Source organism: Hermetia illucens, chromosome 1, assembly GCF_905115235.1.
Source record: "Hermetia illucens chromosome 1, iHerIll2.2.curated.20191125, whole genome shotgun sequence".
NCBI classification, from domain to species: Eukaryota; Metazoa; Arthropoda; class Insecta; order Diptera; family Stratiomyidae; genus Hermetia; species Hermetia illucens.
The window spans coordinates 68,634,231-68,652,389 of NC_051849.1; the positions used below are offsets into that span (position 1 = coordinate 68,634,231).

General features: G+C 39.7%; 1 protein-coding gene across 10 annotated transcripts in view; it reads right to left on the minus strand.

The window, feature by feature from the left end:
• The window catches only part of LOC119654275 (potassium channel subfamily T member 2), a 766,604-nt gene that overhangs the window by 25,558 nt on the left and 722,887 nt on the right, over positions 1–18,159 (minus strand). For 7 of the 10 annotated variants that reach the window (XM_038059612.1, XM_038059605.1, XM_038059577.1 and 4 more), the window contains one exon: positions 6,207–6,341. The exons of the other annotated variants lie outside the window; for them this stretch is intronic. In XM_038059612.1, the coding sequence (XP_037915540.1) occupies positions 6,207–6,341 (135 nt within the window). The remainder of the gene's footprint in view (positions 1–6,206; positions 6,342–18,159) is intronic. 10 annotated transcript variants of the gene reach the window in all.

Genomic DNA, 18,159 nt, shown 5'->3' on the forward strand with positions numbered 1-18,159 from the left:
CGCACTGGTCAAACGGGAAGAATAAAGATAGGAGACTACAACTTTGAGACGGTTGATAATTTCTCCTATCTCGGGTCGAAAATGACAACCGCTAACAGCTACGACGATGACGTTGGTAGCCAACAGAGCCAATTACAGTATAAGGAAATTGTTCCGCTCGAAATGTTTCACCATAGGGTCAAAGCTCTCACTTTACAAAACAATGGTCTCGCCAGAAGAATCCTTAGAAGATTTTTCTGGCCCCTACAAGAGGATGGACAATTCCTTAGCGTATATAGCTACGAAACCTATGAGTGATACCATGACCGTTTGGTTGTGGGCAAAATACGTATCTATAGATTGTGGTGGGCGGGTCATTTAATCTGTATGGATGAGGATGATTCTGTCCAGAAAGTCTATAAGGGCAATATCTATAATAGAAATGGAAGATGAGGTCGGGAAGTCGGCAGACGTCTTCTAGGGATATCGAATTTGTGGATCTGGGCGCAAAGCCCACACATCTCGGCTTTGAGTTCCCTATTAAGGTAGATCTAAACCGCATATCCGTTATTGCGCCTTGGATTATGATAGAAGTTTTGATATCCGCTGTCATGGTTTTGCGGATTTCATTGCCTAAGATGCCTAAAGTTTGAAGCACGTGAGCTCTGCCAGTGAAGCTAGACTCGCCGTCGTCGTACGCGAAAGCATTTTTCCTCCTTTAAATTTTTTTCTCTTTTTGGTTTTCCAAATTTTCAACCACATCGTATAGGAGCCATATATCTATAAAATGAAATGCTATGGTTTGCTTTATCCAGATCAAAGGCTAAGAGTGCAGGCCGATTTAAAACTCCTACGGAAAATATGTCAGAGGTCTTGGATTTCATTCGGGGCAGCTGACAATTGGTAAGTTCTATGCTATAGTGATACGAGATGCCAGGAACACCTTTAATTTGGTCAACGGGGATTACGGACGTTTCGGATAAATTAAGTTGTAGTTGGGAGGATTTGAAAGTTTATGCAAGTGAAGGCATTCATTGAGCAAAAGAAACAACACCCTCGAAATCCGGATCCTTTCAAATATTGATTAGTATGATTACGGGTGTAATGTTTGATGCCAGATTGAGCTTCAAGGGGCGCTTGGGCTATGCAACAAAGGCTACTTCATCTCTAGCAAACAAATCCTTTGCGCTATGTATATGCAACTCCTATTTGGCAGCGGGAGCATTGTATTGCACACTGCAACCTCTCCCAGCGTATTTGCTAAATTTTCACCCGTCTGTTATCTGTAACAGAAAAAGCTCACAAATTTATGTTCAATATTAATCCTTAAGTATAAAATTGGTCCTTTTTTAGGAATTTTCAGGAGGAGGATTTTTCCAATCCCCCCCCTTTTCTAATTATCATTCTTTTCCTTTAATGTAGGAATTTAACAAAATTACTCCAGGAAGCTACACAGTTGGGATTTCCAACTCTGCACGAGAGATAGCCGTTTGTTTGTTATTTGCCAATTTAACTCTATGTTCGTTCGTCGCAGGACTTTATGAGGGTACTGACGGTCAAATTTCCCTCCTTTTTTGGGATAGCTCTGCGCTCGGGATTTTCATAGCCAACTCGGATTGTGTTTCTGGTTTTTCTCAATTGCAACGATAATTACAATCAATATCCGAGTTAGTGATTACTAGTCGACTCGAAGTCGATGAGAATAATACAAGGTAGGGCACTTGCATTCTGGCCTGTACTACCATGTTATGTTCCGTAATGCCGTCTAATATCGGAAGACCGGGATTCAATCGTAGGTTGGTTTTGGTTCTGGAGTTTATTCTTTTATGTGCAGCTTCTATCCGAGCAATAGTGTTAGTTGGTGCCAGGAACCAAAGAAAGACAAGTTCGAAATACCGTTTAATTGCGATGATAATGTACATCATTAACAATTCGATCCTGGTAGATCTTTTAGCAATTGACGCTCAGAATTTTGCTACTGAAGAAAAGCATATTCCTTTGATGTGAATTCGACCGAAGACTCGAAATGGCTTCTGCGCCCATACATTCTGTTTTGAAAAATGTATTGAGCCAAATCCCTACTAGGTTCAATTTCTTACGGAACAAGGAAGTTACAGAGAGTATTTGCATTGCTTTCGATTGGATTCAACCTTTAATGCTTCAGAATACAGAGTTGCTCCCCACAACTGGGAGAGCGCAATGTTCCATTGCCTAAAATTCATGGTGCAATCGAAGAGGTTGAGTAATGTTTTGAAAGTAGACATGATGCACCGCACTTTGATTGACGGGATGCTGATATTAGAGGAGAATTGGGAGATTACTGCGATGAAAAAGAGAAGCGGTTTGAGCTTGAATATATACATAGACCTGCAACCGAGTCTAGCATCGGTTTTCTAACATTTCTCTCTTCGTGCACTAAAACAAGTCAGAATACCGGAAGCTCACGCTTCGGGTATAAAGGTACACATGACCACAGTTTATGAAAACAAATTTTGCACCCTCCATTCACATGTATGAGGATCCCCCCCAAACTTAAGACAAAATGGCGCCACTTACTGCATGCAAAGGGAACAACAGATTACACGCTCCCACCAACTCTCGTGATGATTGGTCTAGCCGTTTTTGAATAAATCGGGTGTGACAGACCGAGAGATGGACGGAGATGGTCTCGGACGAGAGCTGGAAGGTCGACAGCTAATAAGTTTGACGAGGAGATTTTCGAAGAAGTTCTGCAGCAAAATACAGCGCTTGAAGGAAGCGCAGAAAATAAAGCTTTATAGATTGGCGAAAAGTTGCGACGAGCATATGACGCATCCATGTCAAGGTATGTTGTATCCCAGAAGCGAGTTCCGAACTTTTGGTGGAATTCTAAAATCAGAGAATGCCGCAAAGCTTGCCTCAAGGCCAGAAGGCGCAGTCAGCGAAATAGAAACCGCTATGGACGCCAGCAATTACATGAAGAATACAAAAACGCTCGGAAGAAACTACATGTGGGCATAATTAAAAGTAAAAGTGAATACTTTAAGCGACTGTGTGATGAAGCTGACACGAACGCCCGGGGTGGCGCCTATAAAACAAACAATTCATTCCAAGCCTGCACTTAAGTACTTAGGTGCAATGATTGACCAAAGGTTGAATTTGAGATTGCATGTGGAGGGTGCAGCAACTAAGGCATATTACATCGGAGCGCTGGTTGCGAGAATGCTACCAAATATAGGTGGCCCAAGGCTGACCCGTCGACTTCTTATTTCGAAGGTGATTAGTTCGATTCTACTGTATGCCGCCCTAGTATGGGCAGATGCACTGAAAAATATAGCAAATAAGAGAAAGAATGGAGCTGCGTATCGCATAAGTGCACTGCGAAAATCTTGCGCTTACAGAACAATATCAAATGAAGCAGCTTGCGTGATAGCAAGAATGGTCCCGATTGAGATCCTGGCGAAATAAATACAACGACTTTACGATCGAATGTATCTCACTGAGGAATCTCCTACCCGTCGGCGACAGTTTGCACGAACTGAAACTGTCGTCGAATGGCAAGAGAAGTGAGATGAGTTAGAAATAGGCCGCTGGACTCACAAAATCATACGAGATATCCGTAAATGGCTCGAACGACCCCATGGCGTAGTAGGTTTCGACATAACTCAATTCTTGGGCGGACACGGAGGCATAGCTGTATCGATTTGGGCGTGATGATTCGCCATATTGCCCAAAGTGTCCAAATATTGCAGAGGACGCAGAAAACGTCTTTTTTCATTGCCCCAGATTCGAAGCACAAAGGGCTACATTAGAAGCTACAACCGGGGACCACTTTACACCCTAAAATATAATGGAACTTATGGTGAAAGCGAAGGGGATATGGGCCGAAGTCGAAAAAGTAGTTGTAGCCATCGGCAAGAAGCTTAGGCAGGAAGAAGTCATCCGAAAGAATGAAGGCGAGAGAATCACGAATATTAACATGAGCTCATAATAAATTATGATCCAGCCCCGCGACGTAATACCAAATGGGAGTCCTGCGGGGAGAGTGGAAGGAGAAGGAGGTCGTTTTAGTGGGTAGGAATCCCATATGACCTTGTGGCAGGAGCCTGCGGTAGCTTTTGAAGCTTTCCACCCTCCATCGGCAAAAAAAAGAGACAAACAGACAGACGGACAGAGAGACATCGATTCGATTCTAATAAGGTTTTGTTTCACACAAGGTTTTGTTTCATACAAGGCTTTCAAAGGAAATCAAAGGTGAAAAATATGATGGTTGTTTTTTTTTGATGCAAGGATGCTGTCCACAAGGAGTTCGTACCTTCAGAATAGAGTAGCAGAACTGATGCTCGCAACAGATTGAGAAAAAAACCTCGAGTTTGAGCCCGAATTTTTGAGTGGCTTCCTGCTGGAGGCTTATTTCAAGTACGGTATGAAATATGATGATAATGAAACCACAGCATATTCTTATTGAAAAAAAATGTTATGAAATTAAAGCAGCAATCGGAAAGAAGAGATTTTATTCACAGTCTTCGATAAAATAGGGAACAGGAGTGCAGTGGTTATACGTTAAGATAGTATCTTATAGCACGAAAATGCGTCTTTCTCTTTTCTTTGAACGTGAATTCATTAACATATGTATACAACATGTAGCATTTCTCTGGTGAGGCAACATCCAATCTCACCTTTCGCCTTGGGCATGGTTTCCATAAGTGCAAGAAGCTTTGTAAGCAAGTTTACGATTCAAAAACTTGTGTACATTCAATATTTGCTCTCCGACCTTGCAACCGTGATTTCACGTCTTTTTAATCGTAAATTTTTCAATATACAAATATTGTATATGTATGGCATGCTATAAATTTCGCTGGAAAGGATACTCTCGTGCACATAGTATATTCCATTCAAAATTAAGTCGTATTTTCATTTTATGGTTCTATGTAATATTATATTGTCGCGAAAATTGGTAAATTTGCTTCTGGAACTACAATGTTGGCTGGGAGTGAGTCACCAGTGTGGGTTGTTTTGCTTTTACTGCTCAGCAACGCATTGAATTGGGATTATTTATTTTTGGAAATAAAGATTTTGATTTCACGTTATTGATTACGATTTAAAGATGTTAAGAAACGGTGAGAGAGAGTCGCGATCTAACTTGTCAGTAGTGAACGCAACAAGAGGGATAGCCGGCAGCCTGAGACCAAAAAATTCCACTAATAATGTCCCCTTTTGAAGGCATGAATTAGACTACCATCCTTAGATAAACAATCAGATCCCTGATATGCACACTTTAACAAACCGTGCGTCCATAAAAAATGGATTATCGTCAACTTTTCCAATATTCATAGGAGGCAAGTACATACAGTCACATAAACTCCTCCTTTCCGGGCCAACTAAATAAACTCATCAATATAATTACTTTATGACCTTTCTGTCAGGCTTAATAATCATTTTATTCAACGAATGGATATATGTCACGCGAAACGATAGAAGATACGTTATTACTATCGCCACTATTAATTTTTGACCATAAACCTCCCTTACAGATAGAAATACCACTACACTTACTTTTCATATGCATTTCTTTTTATCGACGTTACACTTCAGTGGTCAAGAATGAATTATATCCTGGTTGAGATTAAATATTGATTTTTAATTCGGTTTTCATTATGACAACTTTATGGTGGACATAAAAATTGGTAGACATAAAACGGTATTTGATGATTGTTTTAATAGACATTGTTGAGGAGAGTGAGTTTTCACTAGCTATTAGCGGGGAAGTAGTAGTATATAAGAGGATTTAAGGTTAATGATTTTGTTGTATAGTTTGGAAAAGGTTATACACTCAGAAATGCCAATATGATGGCTTCAGATCTATGAAAAGTGCAGATAAAAGAGAATGTGCTAAACTATCGGTCGCTAGAATCTTTTGCTTTCATTAAGTGAGAGACACAAATTTGAAAAGTTTTCAATAAAAGTTTAATAATAAGTAATATAAAATACATTCCTTAACAGTATCCAAGGAGGAACAGTTATAAATGAAGGTAAATTCGATGAAAAATCAACAAAACTGGAGCAGAAAGTAAAATCTAAAGAAAAAGATACCTTACGCTCAGAGAAAACTTCAAATATATTCGCTATAATTTTTCCGATTCCCTTCCATTTAGCTTAATTTGTTTCTCAAAAATAATTGACGTTATTTTCAAAAATCAAAATATTTTTTTTTATGTTTTGATCTGATCATAGTTGGCTATACTTACGGATGATCCTCTACGATCGGTACAACCGCCTAAGCATGTGGTAGATTTATGATGTATTGGCGGACGATAAGTGACACCGCGGAGGCCTTCGTTGCTATCCTTAGTTGAATCCGGGGTACCGGCTTCCTCGTCATACTAATCATACATGCGTTCAAGCAAATTATAATAAAATTATCATACTCATATTTCTCTTGAATATCCAAAAACATTATTCGAATTCAGTGATAGAGAATTGATAAACGGATAATTTCGTAATTCAATAAGAGAATAGTTCATGAATGGACAGATAGAGAGGAATTGCTGGAAATAGTATTATTTCGATGTTGGAACTAAAATCAAGGAAAACTAAGTAACTATTAACCAAGTGATTCCAAGGAAAACTAGGAATATAAAACTGTAAAAACTCTATGTGGAAAGTCGACTAAAAAAGTGCAAAATAATGACATGCAATTCACATTATAAAATTAAAGCCAACGAAAGCTAGTGGAGATATTTATTTAGATTTCAAATAAATTTTGAATGTAACAAGACAGATTCTTATCTGTAATATCTTGTTCGTTGCAACATTATTCAAGAAACATGTGCGTTCACTAAGTGTATGCACATTGTGTGCAACACGGCAAGAAAAGTTCCGTTTGCCCTTGTAACTGTGGAACTGGTGCAAACAAATATGGTGTGCAAGTCGTGATTTCCAATAAAATGCAATTATCTTTTAATTGGTCATTTTAAGGGTCTGATTTTAAATTGTTCCGTTAAAAATCTAAAATAATTCTTGGCTATTAGGGAAATTTGCTGGCTTTCATAGTAAATTATATGTAGTATTAAATTTTTTATTATTTATTTATAACATTCTTTCAAACAGTAATCAGGCCGGAGTTAATCAACGAAAGTTAGAACGCAGAAAGATGTTGCCTGCGAACTTTGCAATCTCGTTCAAATATGCTACATTGAGCATAGGAATTCAGACAATGCAGATTGCACACAGCATACGTGGCACGGTACGTATGTAAAAAAAACAATCCATTGTGAAGAAAGCAAGGAATCTGGCATTGTATCTTTTATTAATTAGCGAAGGGTAATCTGTGATACGAATGCACTTGATGTTTTCATTTTCGGAATATAATTGTTCCAAGTGTATGGTATGACCTACGAAAAATATTAGACAACTAACAATGATTTTTTTTGTTCTCCGATAGTACTCCACAATATCGATATAATATTGCTTAGTGACGGATCATTGCCTAATAGGAATCGATTATTATAGCTGCACTCCATAAAAACAAAGTTTACATAATTCGTAGACACATCTGAGCACATCTCAATCAGGGGCAATGATTTCGAAATATATATAAACAATTGAGGAAACCGCAAGCTAAACAAGTATAAAAGGTTTTGTGTATTGCGTTTATAAGCACATTCGCATTTCTCCCATTTGTACCTAGCTCGTAATACATATGCATTTAGTTTGTCAGATCATTCACTTTAGTATGATGCTGACATTCAAAGTTTTAGAATGCAATAAATTTGCACAAAAGTAGCAATTTCGACCTATTATAACTTTGTGAATAATAGAGCGATTTGTACCAAATTTATAAGGATCGTACTCTATAGTGTGGCTCTTATTACTGCAAGACTTGATGATTCTAGGATAAACATAAGGGGACTCCCAGTTAGTTTATAAAAAATATACTTATAATGAGCATGACAATATACTATCATTAACTTTATTTAAACAGGTATCGGCATGGAGAGTACTTTAAGGAATAAATACAATATGCATGAATCACCAAATTTATTTTAAATATTTGGATTGAGTAGTTTGTAAGACCATGTCCTTGAAGTAATTGACTCTTTCCGAACCCCTGCACTCCTTCTATTTGCAACCAATGTCAAAACTAATATCAGTTTCGGAAATTACTTATTATTTGATACCCCACACGACTCTACTCAAAAAAAATAAGGGCACTCCGCACATGTCACGCTTACAGAATGATATCCGATGAAATGATAGTAGGAACCATCCCGGTTGAAATTCTGGCGAGAAAAGGACAACGACTTTACTATCGAGCGTATCTCACCGGGGAATCCCCTGCTCGTCGACGGCAGTTCGAATTGAAACTATCTCGAAGTGACATAAGAAGTGGGACGAGTTGGAAAAAAGCCGCTGGATCCAAAGAATCATACGGAATATCCGGAATGGATCGAGCGGCCCCACGAGAAAGTAGGTTTCAACCTAAGTCAGTACTTGAGCGGACAAGGAGGTTATCGAGCATGTTGGCCATATTGCCCGAAATGCCCAAGCAGGAAGCGAAACATGTTTTATTCTATTGCTCGAGGTTCACAGTCCAAAGGGCTGCATTGGAAGCCACTACCGGGGAGCACTTAAGACCCATAAACATCATGCATTATATGTTGAAGTCGAAGTCGAAAAAGTAATAGCAACCATCCATAAGAAGCTTAGGCAGGAAAAGTCAGTCGGAAGAATGAACAAAAGAAAAACACGGATGTTGACAAGAGTGCAGGACAAATTCTGATCCAGCTCCGTGACGTGATACTATATGGGAGTCTTGCGGGGAGAGTGGAAGGCGGTAGTTCTAGTGGGTTGAAGTCCCACATAATCACCACCTTGAATCGGCAAAAAAAGTCAGGTAGACAGATAGATTTTAATAAGGTTTTGTTTTATACAAAACCGCAATAAGAGAAGGAATGACGTAGTCCGATAGCCCGATCAAGAAACTGCATTCTATGTCGTTAAAGACAAAATGATCGTGCTGAGATATCCAAAGACTCTGGGAAATGCTAAAACGTCGAGAAATTGACATGGGTTATTGATATATGAACGTATTGGTACCCTCACTGGAAAGACCGAGGAACTGGAAAGAGTTCTTCGGAAAAGACAAATTGATATTTGCGCTGCACTGGAAGCTTGATGGTCTGCCGCCAAAAGCTGCGGCGTAGAGCGCGGGCGCGGTAAAAACCACTATAAACTTCTCTGTTTTGGTAGTTCGTGCACTTAATATGGTGTTTCATTGCTGCTTCTGAGGATTTCCGTAGTGCCATTAAAGAGTCGGACCATCTGATGACCGGGTGATTAAGCTCATTATTATATCAGCTGATCGCACGGTTCACTTCTTCACAATTTTTTATGACATACCTGCTGATGACTATATCGTAATTGCGAGGGACCTTAATGGTCATGTGGGTGAAAAAACAGACGATAATAGGTGCTATAGGAGAAAAGAATTTGGAGCGCGCAAATAGAGTGGTGTACGTACAGTTGATTTTGCGGACACCCATTACCTTGCACTTAGTTCACCAAACGGTGGTTTCATTTTCCTATATTTTATAGAGGAAGCAGTAAAACACAAACCAGCTATATTATCATAAGTCACCACCACCCTATGAAAAAATTGTATCTCAATATCGGCCGTTGATTGCTTGCGAATTCAGCCACCGATAAAACAGCGTGAGGAACGCACTGGCCCGCCGCGTATTAAGGGGGTCATTCCGTGTGTCGCATCCGCGGAATCGATTTTTTTGACGTTCGAATGACTTCACTAAAAAGACGAAAATTGAAGCCAAGGCTATACATGTGTTTATTGAAGAAACCTAAGGTTTATGGACTAGGTATAGCAGATTAATGATCAGTTAAGAATTTATGGCTAAAAGTCACATTCTACTTTTTAAATGCGTTTTGCTCGAAACTGCATGTTGAAAATCGACTGAAATCATACCGCAAAATCTATACAACCAAATTCTTTGAAATTTTCATGACTTATTCAGAACATATTTCTATGCTCCACAAACTAGGATAATTGCGATCCAGTAGTTTTTTTTTTTATTCATTAAAGAAGCCTTAAAAAACACCAAAATTCACAAAACAAAAAAGTTGAACACGGCGCCAAAAATTTAGCTTTTAATATTTTTTAATAATCCTAATTTGCGGACTGTAGTTAAGTCTGGACGTTAAAATGCCGTTTACTTTTTTTCTTCAACATAATCGCGGCGCCCTCTAGCGTGGCAGCAGAAGAACACCTTTTTTTGGAGATGGGTGTATAAATTGCTCTGTATTTCAATAATGAACTATCCGATCGGCTGGAAAAATTACTATGCACCCTCAAGATTGTGGTGAAAAATTCGTATTTTTATCTTTATCCAGTTCTTCACAAAAAATTTCTAAAAAAAACCGACTTCGCACGAGATAACCCCCTTAAATGGTGGAGTCGTGAGAAAAAAGAGCAAATGATCTCACTTACGCGATTACCAACTATTACGAGTGTGGAAAAATCGTGGAACTAAATGAAAGACACGATCTACAAAGCGGCCTCTCGGGGTCACCAAGCCAGGTAAGCGGAACATCAACCGAGATACCTGACTTTGGAATGACGATATCGAAGTGAGGGTCTGTGAAAGGCAATTGGCAAATTTACAAGAATGCCGTCCGGGAAGCAAAGAAAGCTACGGCTGTTACCTGAGTAGTCAATTGCAATAATCTTTACGATAAACTGAATATTCGGGATTGCGGCAGGGATCTGTATCGACTTGTCAACAGTAAGGCATATTAGGATATTGAACGCTTCTGTTGCGTTAATGACATGAAAGGCATTTTGCTTATTGACCGACGAGATGGAACGGATAGATGGCGAGAATATTTCGAGGAGGTTTCAACTCTAGTTCAACAAGCACTGCCAACATTAAGTTGCGGAAGCAATAAATCGAAATCGAGGAAAGCAATAGGACCTGACGGCATCGGACCTGAGCTCTGGGAAACAAAGAGATACGAGCCAACACTGTGGGTAGGTAGTACCGATACAGTTGTTGCCCTATGCCATGAAAATTTTTTAACGCATTCTTGACAACCGTATTCGCGATATCGTTCAAATAAACGAGCATCAAGCCAGATTGGTCAAGAACTGCAGATCTACTGACGAGAGAGCCACCGGCAGAAGTATCGCCCTTTTTACATTGCATTTCTGAATCTAAAGAAAGCGTTTGGCTGTGTGCTCCAGTACCTCAACTGGTATGCTCCACGACAGAAGAACTCGTGCTCTTGGTTGAATTGTTATGGACACTCTCAAGGGGACATCCAACGTACAGCGCCTTATTCACTGCTTTATGCTTATCTCATTTCGAGCAAAAATGGAATGATCGCTCAAGCAACATTGAATTTGAATAAAACGACCAATCCTCATGAAAGCCAAAGAAATAGAAGTGTTGTGCACCAACGAGGTTTTCCAATACAGAAGGAGTGTGTGGAAACGGATTCATGCAGAACGGATATCTGGAAATTGTGGAGACTTCCAATAGTCTCTCTGCAACCCCCTAGGCGGCTAAGGACTGTTTTAGCGGTAGAAGCTCAATTGAAAACTTTCTATCCCGCACCTTTATATCACTTTAATGAAACTTTTTCTACTACCCGAGGCAAACGTGGAACCGAGAACAACCTGACGGCTTCTGAATTGCGATTGCAAAATTAATAAGAATGAAGACCGTTTAAACTTAAAGAATTCACAACACGAATATAGGAGAGTGGCCAGAGGGTTCAAAATTGTGCAGAGTCTTTAAATGGGATGTTTTGGAAAATCGCATGGTAGGTTAACAAACTTCAAGAGTTGAGGAAATAGCTGACTAAATTGCGCGGTGATTACCAGTGAGAGCCGCTAAGCTGCCCTTTGAAGATTTCAAAGGACCCGGTATAGATGAAATTTATCTAATAATGATAAAACGGTGTATTTGGTTTCCTAGATAGGGGAGCCGAGAACGCTTTGATTTTGGGACCTTCCAAAAAATTTGTGATGCTACCAGACAACAAGGTGTTAAGTGGATTTATGCTAACGCTAACACATGATTGCTGCGTGATGAAATAGATGTTAACACTATCTGAACTGTAAATAGAATGTCGTAGCTATTCTAGCTGTTGGTCAAAATTTTGGAAAATTGTGCGGAAATATATATATATATTTGATAGTTGGTGCCTTGGGCACCGGCTTTCATTAAATCTATATAAAACCAAAATAGCATTATTTACAAAACGGAATAGAAGGAAAGGTTTTCGGCGTTCAAAAATGAAAGGAATAAACTTTCTACCTTTCCTTCTGGGGAAGAGAAATATCTGGGGGTTACTGCTCCCTCTTTCTCTCTCTCACTCTACTACTTCGAAGCAAAAATGTCGAGGCAAAGTTGAAAGGACCTCTCACAGCATAAGGGTTATGCACGCCAGTGCTTCTATGTCTTTGTTTTACTGGTTAATAATTTATTTTTAAACCTTGCATGTGTACGTTCAAAACACTGTGACGAGAGCAGCACTGAGATATAATGATGTTAAAAGAGTTTCTGGCACGACAGTTGCTGGGAGACAAATTCAGTTGTTCTGGTAGCGGTTAGATATTAAAGATATTTACGGAAAAGCTTACTTCTAAGACAGGTAAAATCCAGGAGTCCCGATTAGAAGTCAGCAGATTTCTTTATACGCCGATATTTGGATAATTTGGAAAGCGGACATAAGAAATAGCCACCGTTCTCATCAAAAGCAAAGACGGTAAGAGACATATCTGTAGTTTATTGTAATGATGAAGGGAGTGGAAGTCAATCCGCTAGAAAACATGGAGAAGCACTGCTTGCTTTGACCTCTAGCCTAATTCAAGTTCACAGCTGCGTTCTAAAAAGGCTCCCCTCCCCAACCTGGTTGATTGTGGCAAGGTGGATATATACAGAAACAATGGTAACTGCGATCTCAAATTGGGAAGACATGCTAAGGCTCTGATACTGTAGGGTAAATACCGCAAATAAAAATGGCATCGATGACGAATATTGTATCATGTATCAACACAGTGAGGTATTTTGGCTCCTCATCCATGGTGATGACTAGCTTAAGCAGCAGAAGTACCACTTATTCACGATTTTCAATTGAATGACATCCGAAGATGCTTCCCCTCGTGGATGAAATGGTAAGGCCTCTTACATTCGAGTGTGGGCTGATCCTCAAAAAAGTGAAAATATCTTTGTCATAAATGCATACAAAGAAAGTAAAGCCGTCATGATTGATGGTTCTACCAGTTATTCTGAAATCCTGGGAATTTGATATCTTTCATGAAAACTGGAAAGAGGAATAGAACTTCAATATTCCGAAAAAGGGTATTTGTTTTGCATGATCTTTGTCTCCACAAAGGTAGCAATTAGCAAATAGATCCGCACGTGGTCCATTTAGGAGGAGTTCTAGATTAGAAGATCACTATAAACGGAATGACATCCTTCATCGGTTGAAATTCAGGCTATAGGCAATCACCGTATAGTGGTAAATATCCTGAAGACAAGAAAGCAGAGCAATGAAATGGTAAGAATTCCATTAATTTACAAAGAAAAAAGAGGCTCCCTTAGAGCTACAGCCCCGAAATCGGGAAAGTCTGTAATTTATCTATCAGCATCAGCACCTGCACAAATGGACGCCCGAAAAATGGATGAGGACAAAAAAGATACGCAGGGATTATTTCCTATTAATTTTCAAAAGAAAATACAAGTCTAGGATGAACTTAAGGAGTGTTCGCAATACATTTTAAAAATGTATTAAATGTATTAACATACTATTATTAACTATTATTTTAGCAGATATCGATATGGATGGCATTTCGGAGCCTATATGTCATATAGAAGCATCATCATGATTTTTTTCAGATTAACTGATGGGAACTTTCTGAGCACCCCCTTTAGTCCCCCGTTTCGCAATTGAGTTCAGAACTAAACTTGATTTGGCAGGTATTGATCGAGACCCTTCATTCGATTATTTGATGAAAAAAAGTTCAAATACCTCTTTTGCATAAGCGGGGAACCCCCTCTAGAACACACAGAACGACGTAATTCATTGCATGCTTGGGTGCCCCCACCTCGAGGCTTGTGAATCGTTTGTAGCTACTTAGCTTGGCTGGTGGTGGTTTCCTTGTGTAGGAATCCCGTACGATGCTGCAGGCTGCCACGGTAGTGTCTTTATAAGACTTTCTCCTCTATTCATAAAAACTTTCTGTTCTGGCCACTTTAACTCACACATCCATTCTAGAATAACGGTGGGGTTTAGATCTCTTTCTAGCTACTCTTCATCGATTTCGGGAAGCTGTTTTATATCATCAACAGTACATATGTACTTAAAGTGTTTGGCACGGGGTGAGTATTTCAGGGAAAAACCAACCATCAAGGCTACATATGATATATGATTCATCATGTGCATTAAGGTAAAGTCTCAGAGGAAAATGAAGTTAAGTTCGATAAAGTTCGATCTATCATCGGTGATGTCCTTCATAGTATCTTGGACGGAGCATGTGGAGAATTTAACCGAAGTGCGGTATTTTTCTTCAAACACCTCATTCTTGACGACATATGCCTATCTAGTAGCCGAGTCGTCCATCTTGGTCAAATAGCTCTTGATTTGGGGAAGGTGAAATGGGGAAAGATGACAAAACTAAAATGTAAACCAGCAGTATCGGATTACATAGCATCTAAGATGAGTATGATGTATACAACTCGGTAATTTTGGTACCACTCCAAGTATATATGACTTTTTACGCTTCGCTGTTGTGCACATATCATTTGCACGACATCAAACTGTATGAAAGGAGCAAAACATATCAAGAAAACTACAGTGGCGGGTTGGACATTCTAGAAACGTAACAAGCAAATGTTCGAGGAAATAATTCCGCTGGAGACGAAGCCGATGGGAAACACAGAAGGAAAGGTTATGCAGGTTCTTGAAAGGATGCAGAAAACATGTGACGTTTCCATGCCGCACTGTACTCAAGAAACGAATGCATAGGCTCTGGTGGAATACCAAAATTGAAGAACTTCGCAAAGTTCGCCTTAAAGCCAGGAGACGCAGCCAACATAGGAGCAACCGACCTATGTAAGAAGAGTTGCACAACTGATATAAAAAGGCGAAGAAAGAACTGTGCCATCTCTAGAAGTAAAACTGAACAGTTCAAGAAGGCAAGGAAGCGGACCTCTGATTTGGTGTGGGATATCATAAGTACTCCCTTCCCACAAGTTTCAAGTGTCCAGATAAATCTCGATGAAATTTCTGCGGTAATTCCTGAAGAAAATTTTGAAGCTGCGAAGAAGCTTGTCGAAAATCAAACCCCAGCAGAAAGGCATTCCGAATAAAGCGCTAGTAGTAGCCGTCGAAACATTTCCAAGGCGGTTCGCTGAAATGTGCCTCGAAGAAGGGATTTTCCTGGAGAAGTGGAGGAAAGAGATGCTTGTGCTTATCCCGAAGTAAAGTAAACCTTTGGGTAATCCTTCGCCTTATTGGTCTACATTGCTATTAAATGGCGTCGGCAAACTTATTCGATGGGTCACATTGATTAGGCTTGTACCGATCACAGAAAGGGGGGGGCAATTCGGCTTTCGAAAGGCAATATTTACAGTCAATGGTATGGTGACGGAAACTTCGGAGGAAGCAATGGAGGCCAATAAATCTTGCGCGGTAGTCACCCTTGATATGAAGTGCGTTCGACACTGCGAAGTGGAGCAAAATAATTGTAACTTTGGCCAAATTAGGCGCTTCCAAATACCTGGTGCGCATAGTCAAAAAATTTCCACGGGAGAGGCTATTGTGTTACGATTCGGACAATGGACCTAAGATGCATAGAACAGGAAAAGTATCTCATAACCGTATAGTAAGAGCCAGCGGTACGTTTTGAACCTTTCCACTTTCCAAGGCTAAAAAGAAAAGAAAGAAGACAGACAGACAAGCAGATGGACCGACAGGCAGCCGGACAGTACACTGCTTTTAATGAGTTTTTGTTTTACATAGATTCCTAAAAACCAGATAGAGACTGTTTGGATGCCCTATACTCCGCAAGTTTTTATATCACAAAAGAATTTGTAGGTTGAAAGCCTTTCAATGGTGTGCGATGGACGTTACCGTAGGCTTCTAATCCATGACGATGAGCAGCTGTAGCTATGAAAGAGGCACTTCACCAGGACTCAGAATTGTATAAGCTCTAGTGTGTGTTCCACCTATTGTGACTAATATGGCAAGCCAGTTTAAAATGTGGATATATAATGCTCTTCTAAAAAATGGAAATTATCTTCGCCATCAATGCAGTCAAATAGAGTGAAGTCGTTGGTTTTGACTGTATCCTTCCGGGATATTTCCGTGCACCCACTGCAATCAAACTTCTATTTCCACCTATTCGTAAATCCTGGGAATCTAAGATCTTTCGCAATAAGTGACCGAGGATCATCAAGACAACTGAAAGGGCATTTGCGTCCTTAGTGTTGTCAAGAAGGTAATAGCTAAAATCAGCTTGGAACGCATCAAGAAACATCCCAATAGCTTGATTGATAGAAAGAGGAGATAGGTTTCCGCTTTGGATCTTTGTGTGCCGTCCAAATTAACACCCTTCGGATCATTGTGTAACAGTGTCAGAAGTATAAGTCACCGCTTACCTGCTTTTCATCGATTTGGGAAAAGCTTTGAGTCACAATCAGCGGATGTGCTCTGCACAGGGTAGAGGGTATACAGAGACGCTAATAGCTATTGTCAGAAGGTGTAAAAACCGAGGTCTAAGAGGGTTGCAGCTTGTCACGAACGTTTTTCTTCTCATTATGGGGAATGCTATCTTAGCTAGAGGATCTGGAGGGGTTTAATGGATAGTATCCTCCTGCATCAAACACACCAACTATGCTGCTCTGGACGTAGAGAAGGTGGAGAGCGGGGTCGCACTGAATATGCGGAGGGGGTGACTTGAGGCATATTGCCAGGGACTGATAATTAAAGTCGTTTGGGTCTGGTTGATGCGACCTGCCTTATATAGTCACGATCTCGTTCGTTAGCAATTGGAAAATTATTGACTGACTAAATAACTGATACTGACTATCGCTTAGCTGGTCGTTGGTATTTGTAGCTGATTAGCGAGCTTGTTTTCCATCAATCACCTGTCGCTAGTCGTTACGGAAATTTTCCATAGCTTATTCCTGGTTGAATTATGTAATGGAGGAACTAGGAAGTTCGTTAAAAGGAATTAGAAAAATGCTGGCTAGAGAAGAAGATAGGGACAAATAAGTAGCCTGAGGGAAGATAGGGACCGCATCTTCTCAGACAAGCGGAAACTACAGTTTTCGAACTGTAAAAGCCAAATGCGCACACAGGAAGACAGAGCTCCATTTTTACGGGAAGGTTATAAAATCTATTTCATGCGGGGTTTAGGCGGACGCGATTTGAGGCTACAGTGCAACGAAAAACTTAATATTTGAAAGTCAGCGACTCTATTTTGTTTTCGTATTAAAATAACAATCGCTCCAATTGTGGTTCCAATATGTGTGCATTCGTTGCATTCCATCCACGTAAGATGCATTCAAACGCATAAAATGGATTGCAATTTCGAGTTGTAGTCCAACACTGTTTTTAGTATATTAATTCCAGAATGACGTTTCAATGGGATTGACTCTTCACAGGTTTCTGTTAGTAATTGATTGTTCGCAACTTTAAAAGAATTCAAATCGTGTAAGGTGCAGGAAGGCAACCGCGGTATAATATTGAAACTATTAAGAAAATAAGCACAAATAAGGTAAGTTTATTGGTATATAGAAGTGCAGGAAGAAAGTTGACAACAAAGCCATAGCTAAAGCAACAAATATGTTTTTAACATAATTGAACAAGCAGAAAGCAGCATAAAACTCTGAAATCACACTACATTCATATCAACTCTTTCTGAACAGCACAGTTTAACATTTACTCTATTGTATGTTCACAATTTGTTGCCCAAGCTCAGATAGTGACATGGAGAGGCGTTGATGATATGTTCTAAACCACACCAAAATGAGTTCTAAATCAAAACTAAATATAAACAAAGCGAAACTAAGGGAAGAACAAATTTTTAGTCACATATTTTCAAATCAAGCATCCAATAGGGAGACATAGGTAGATAGACAATTTAGTGCCAATATGTGTCTCTTATTCTGTTCT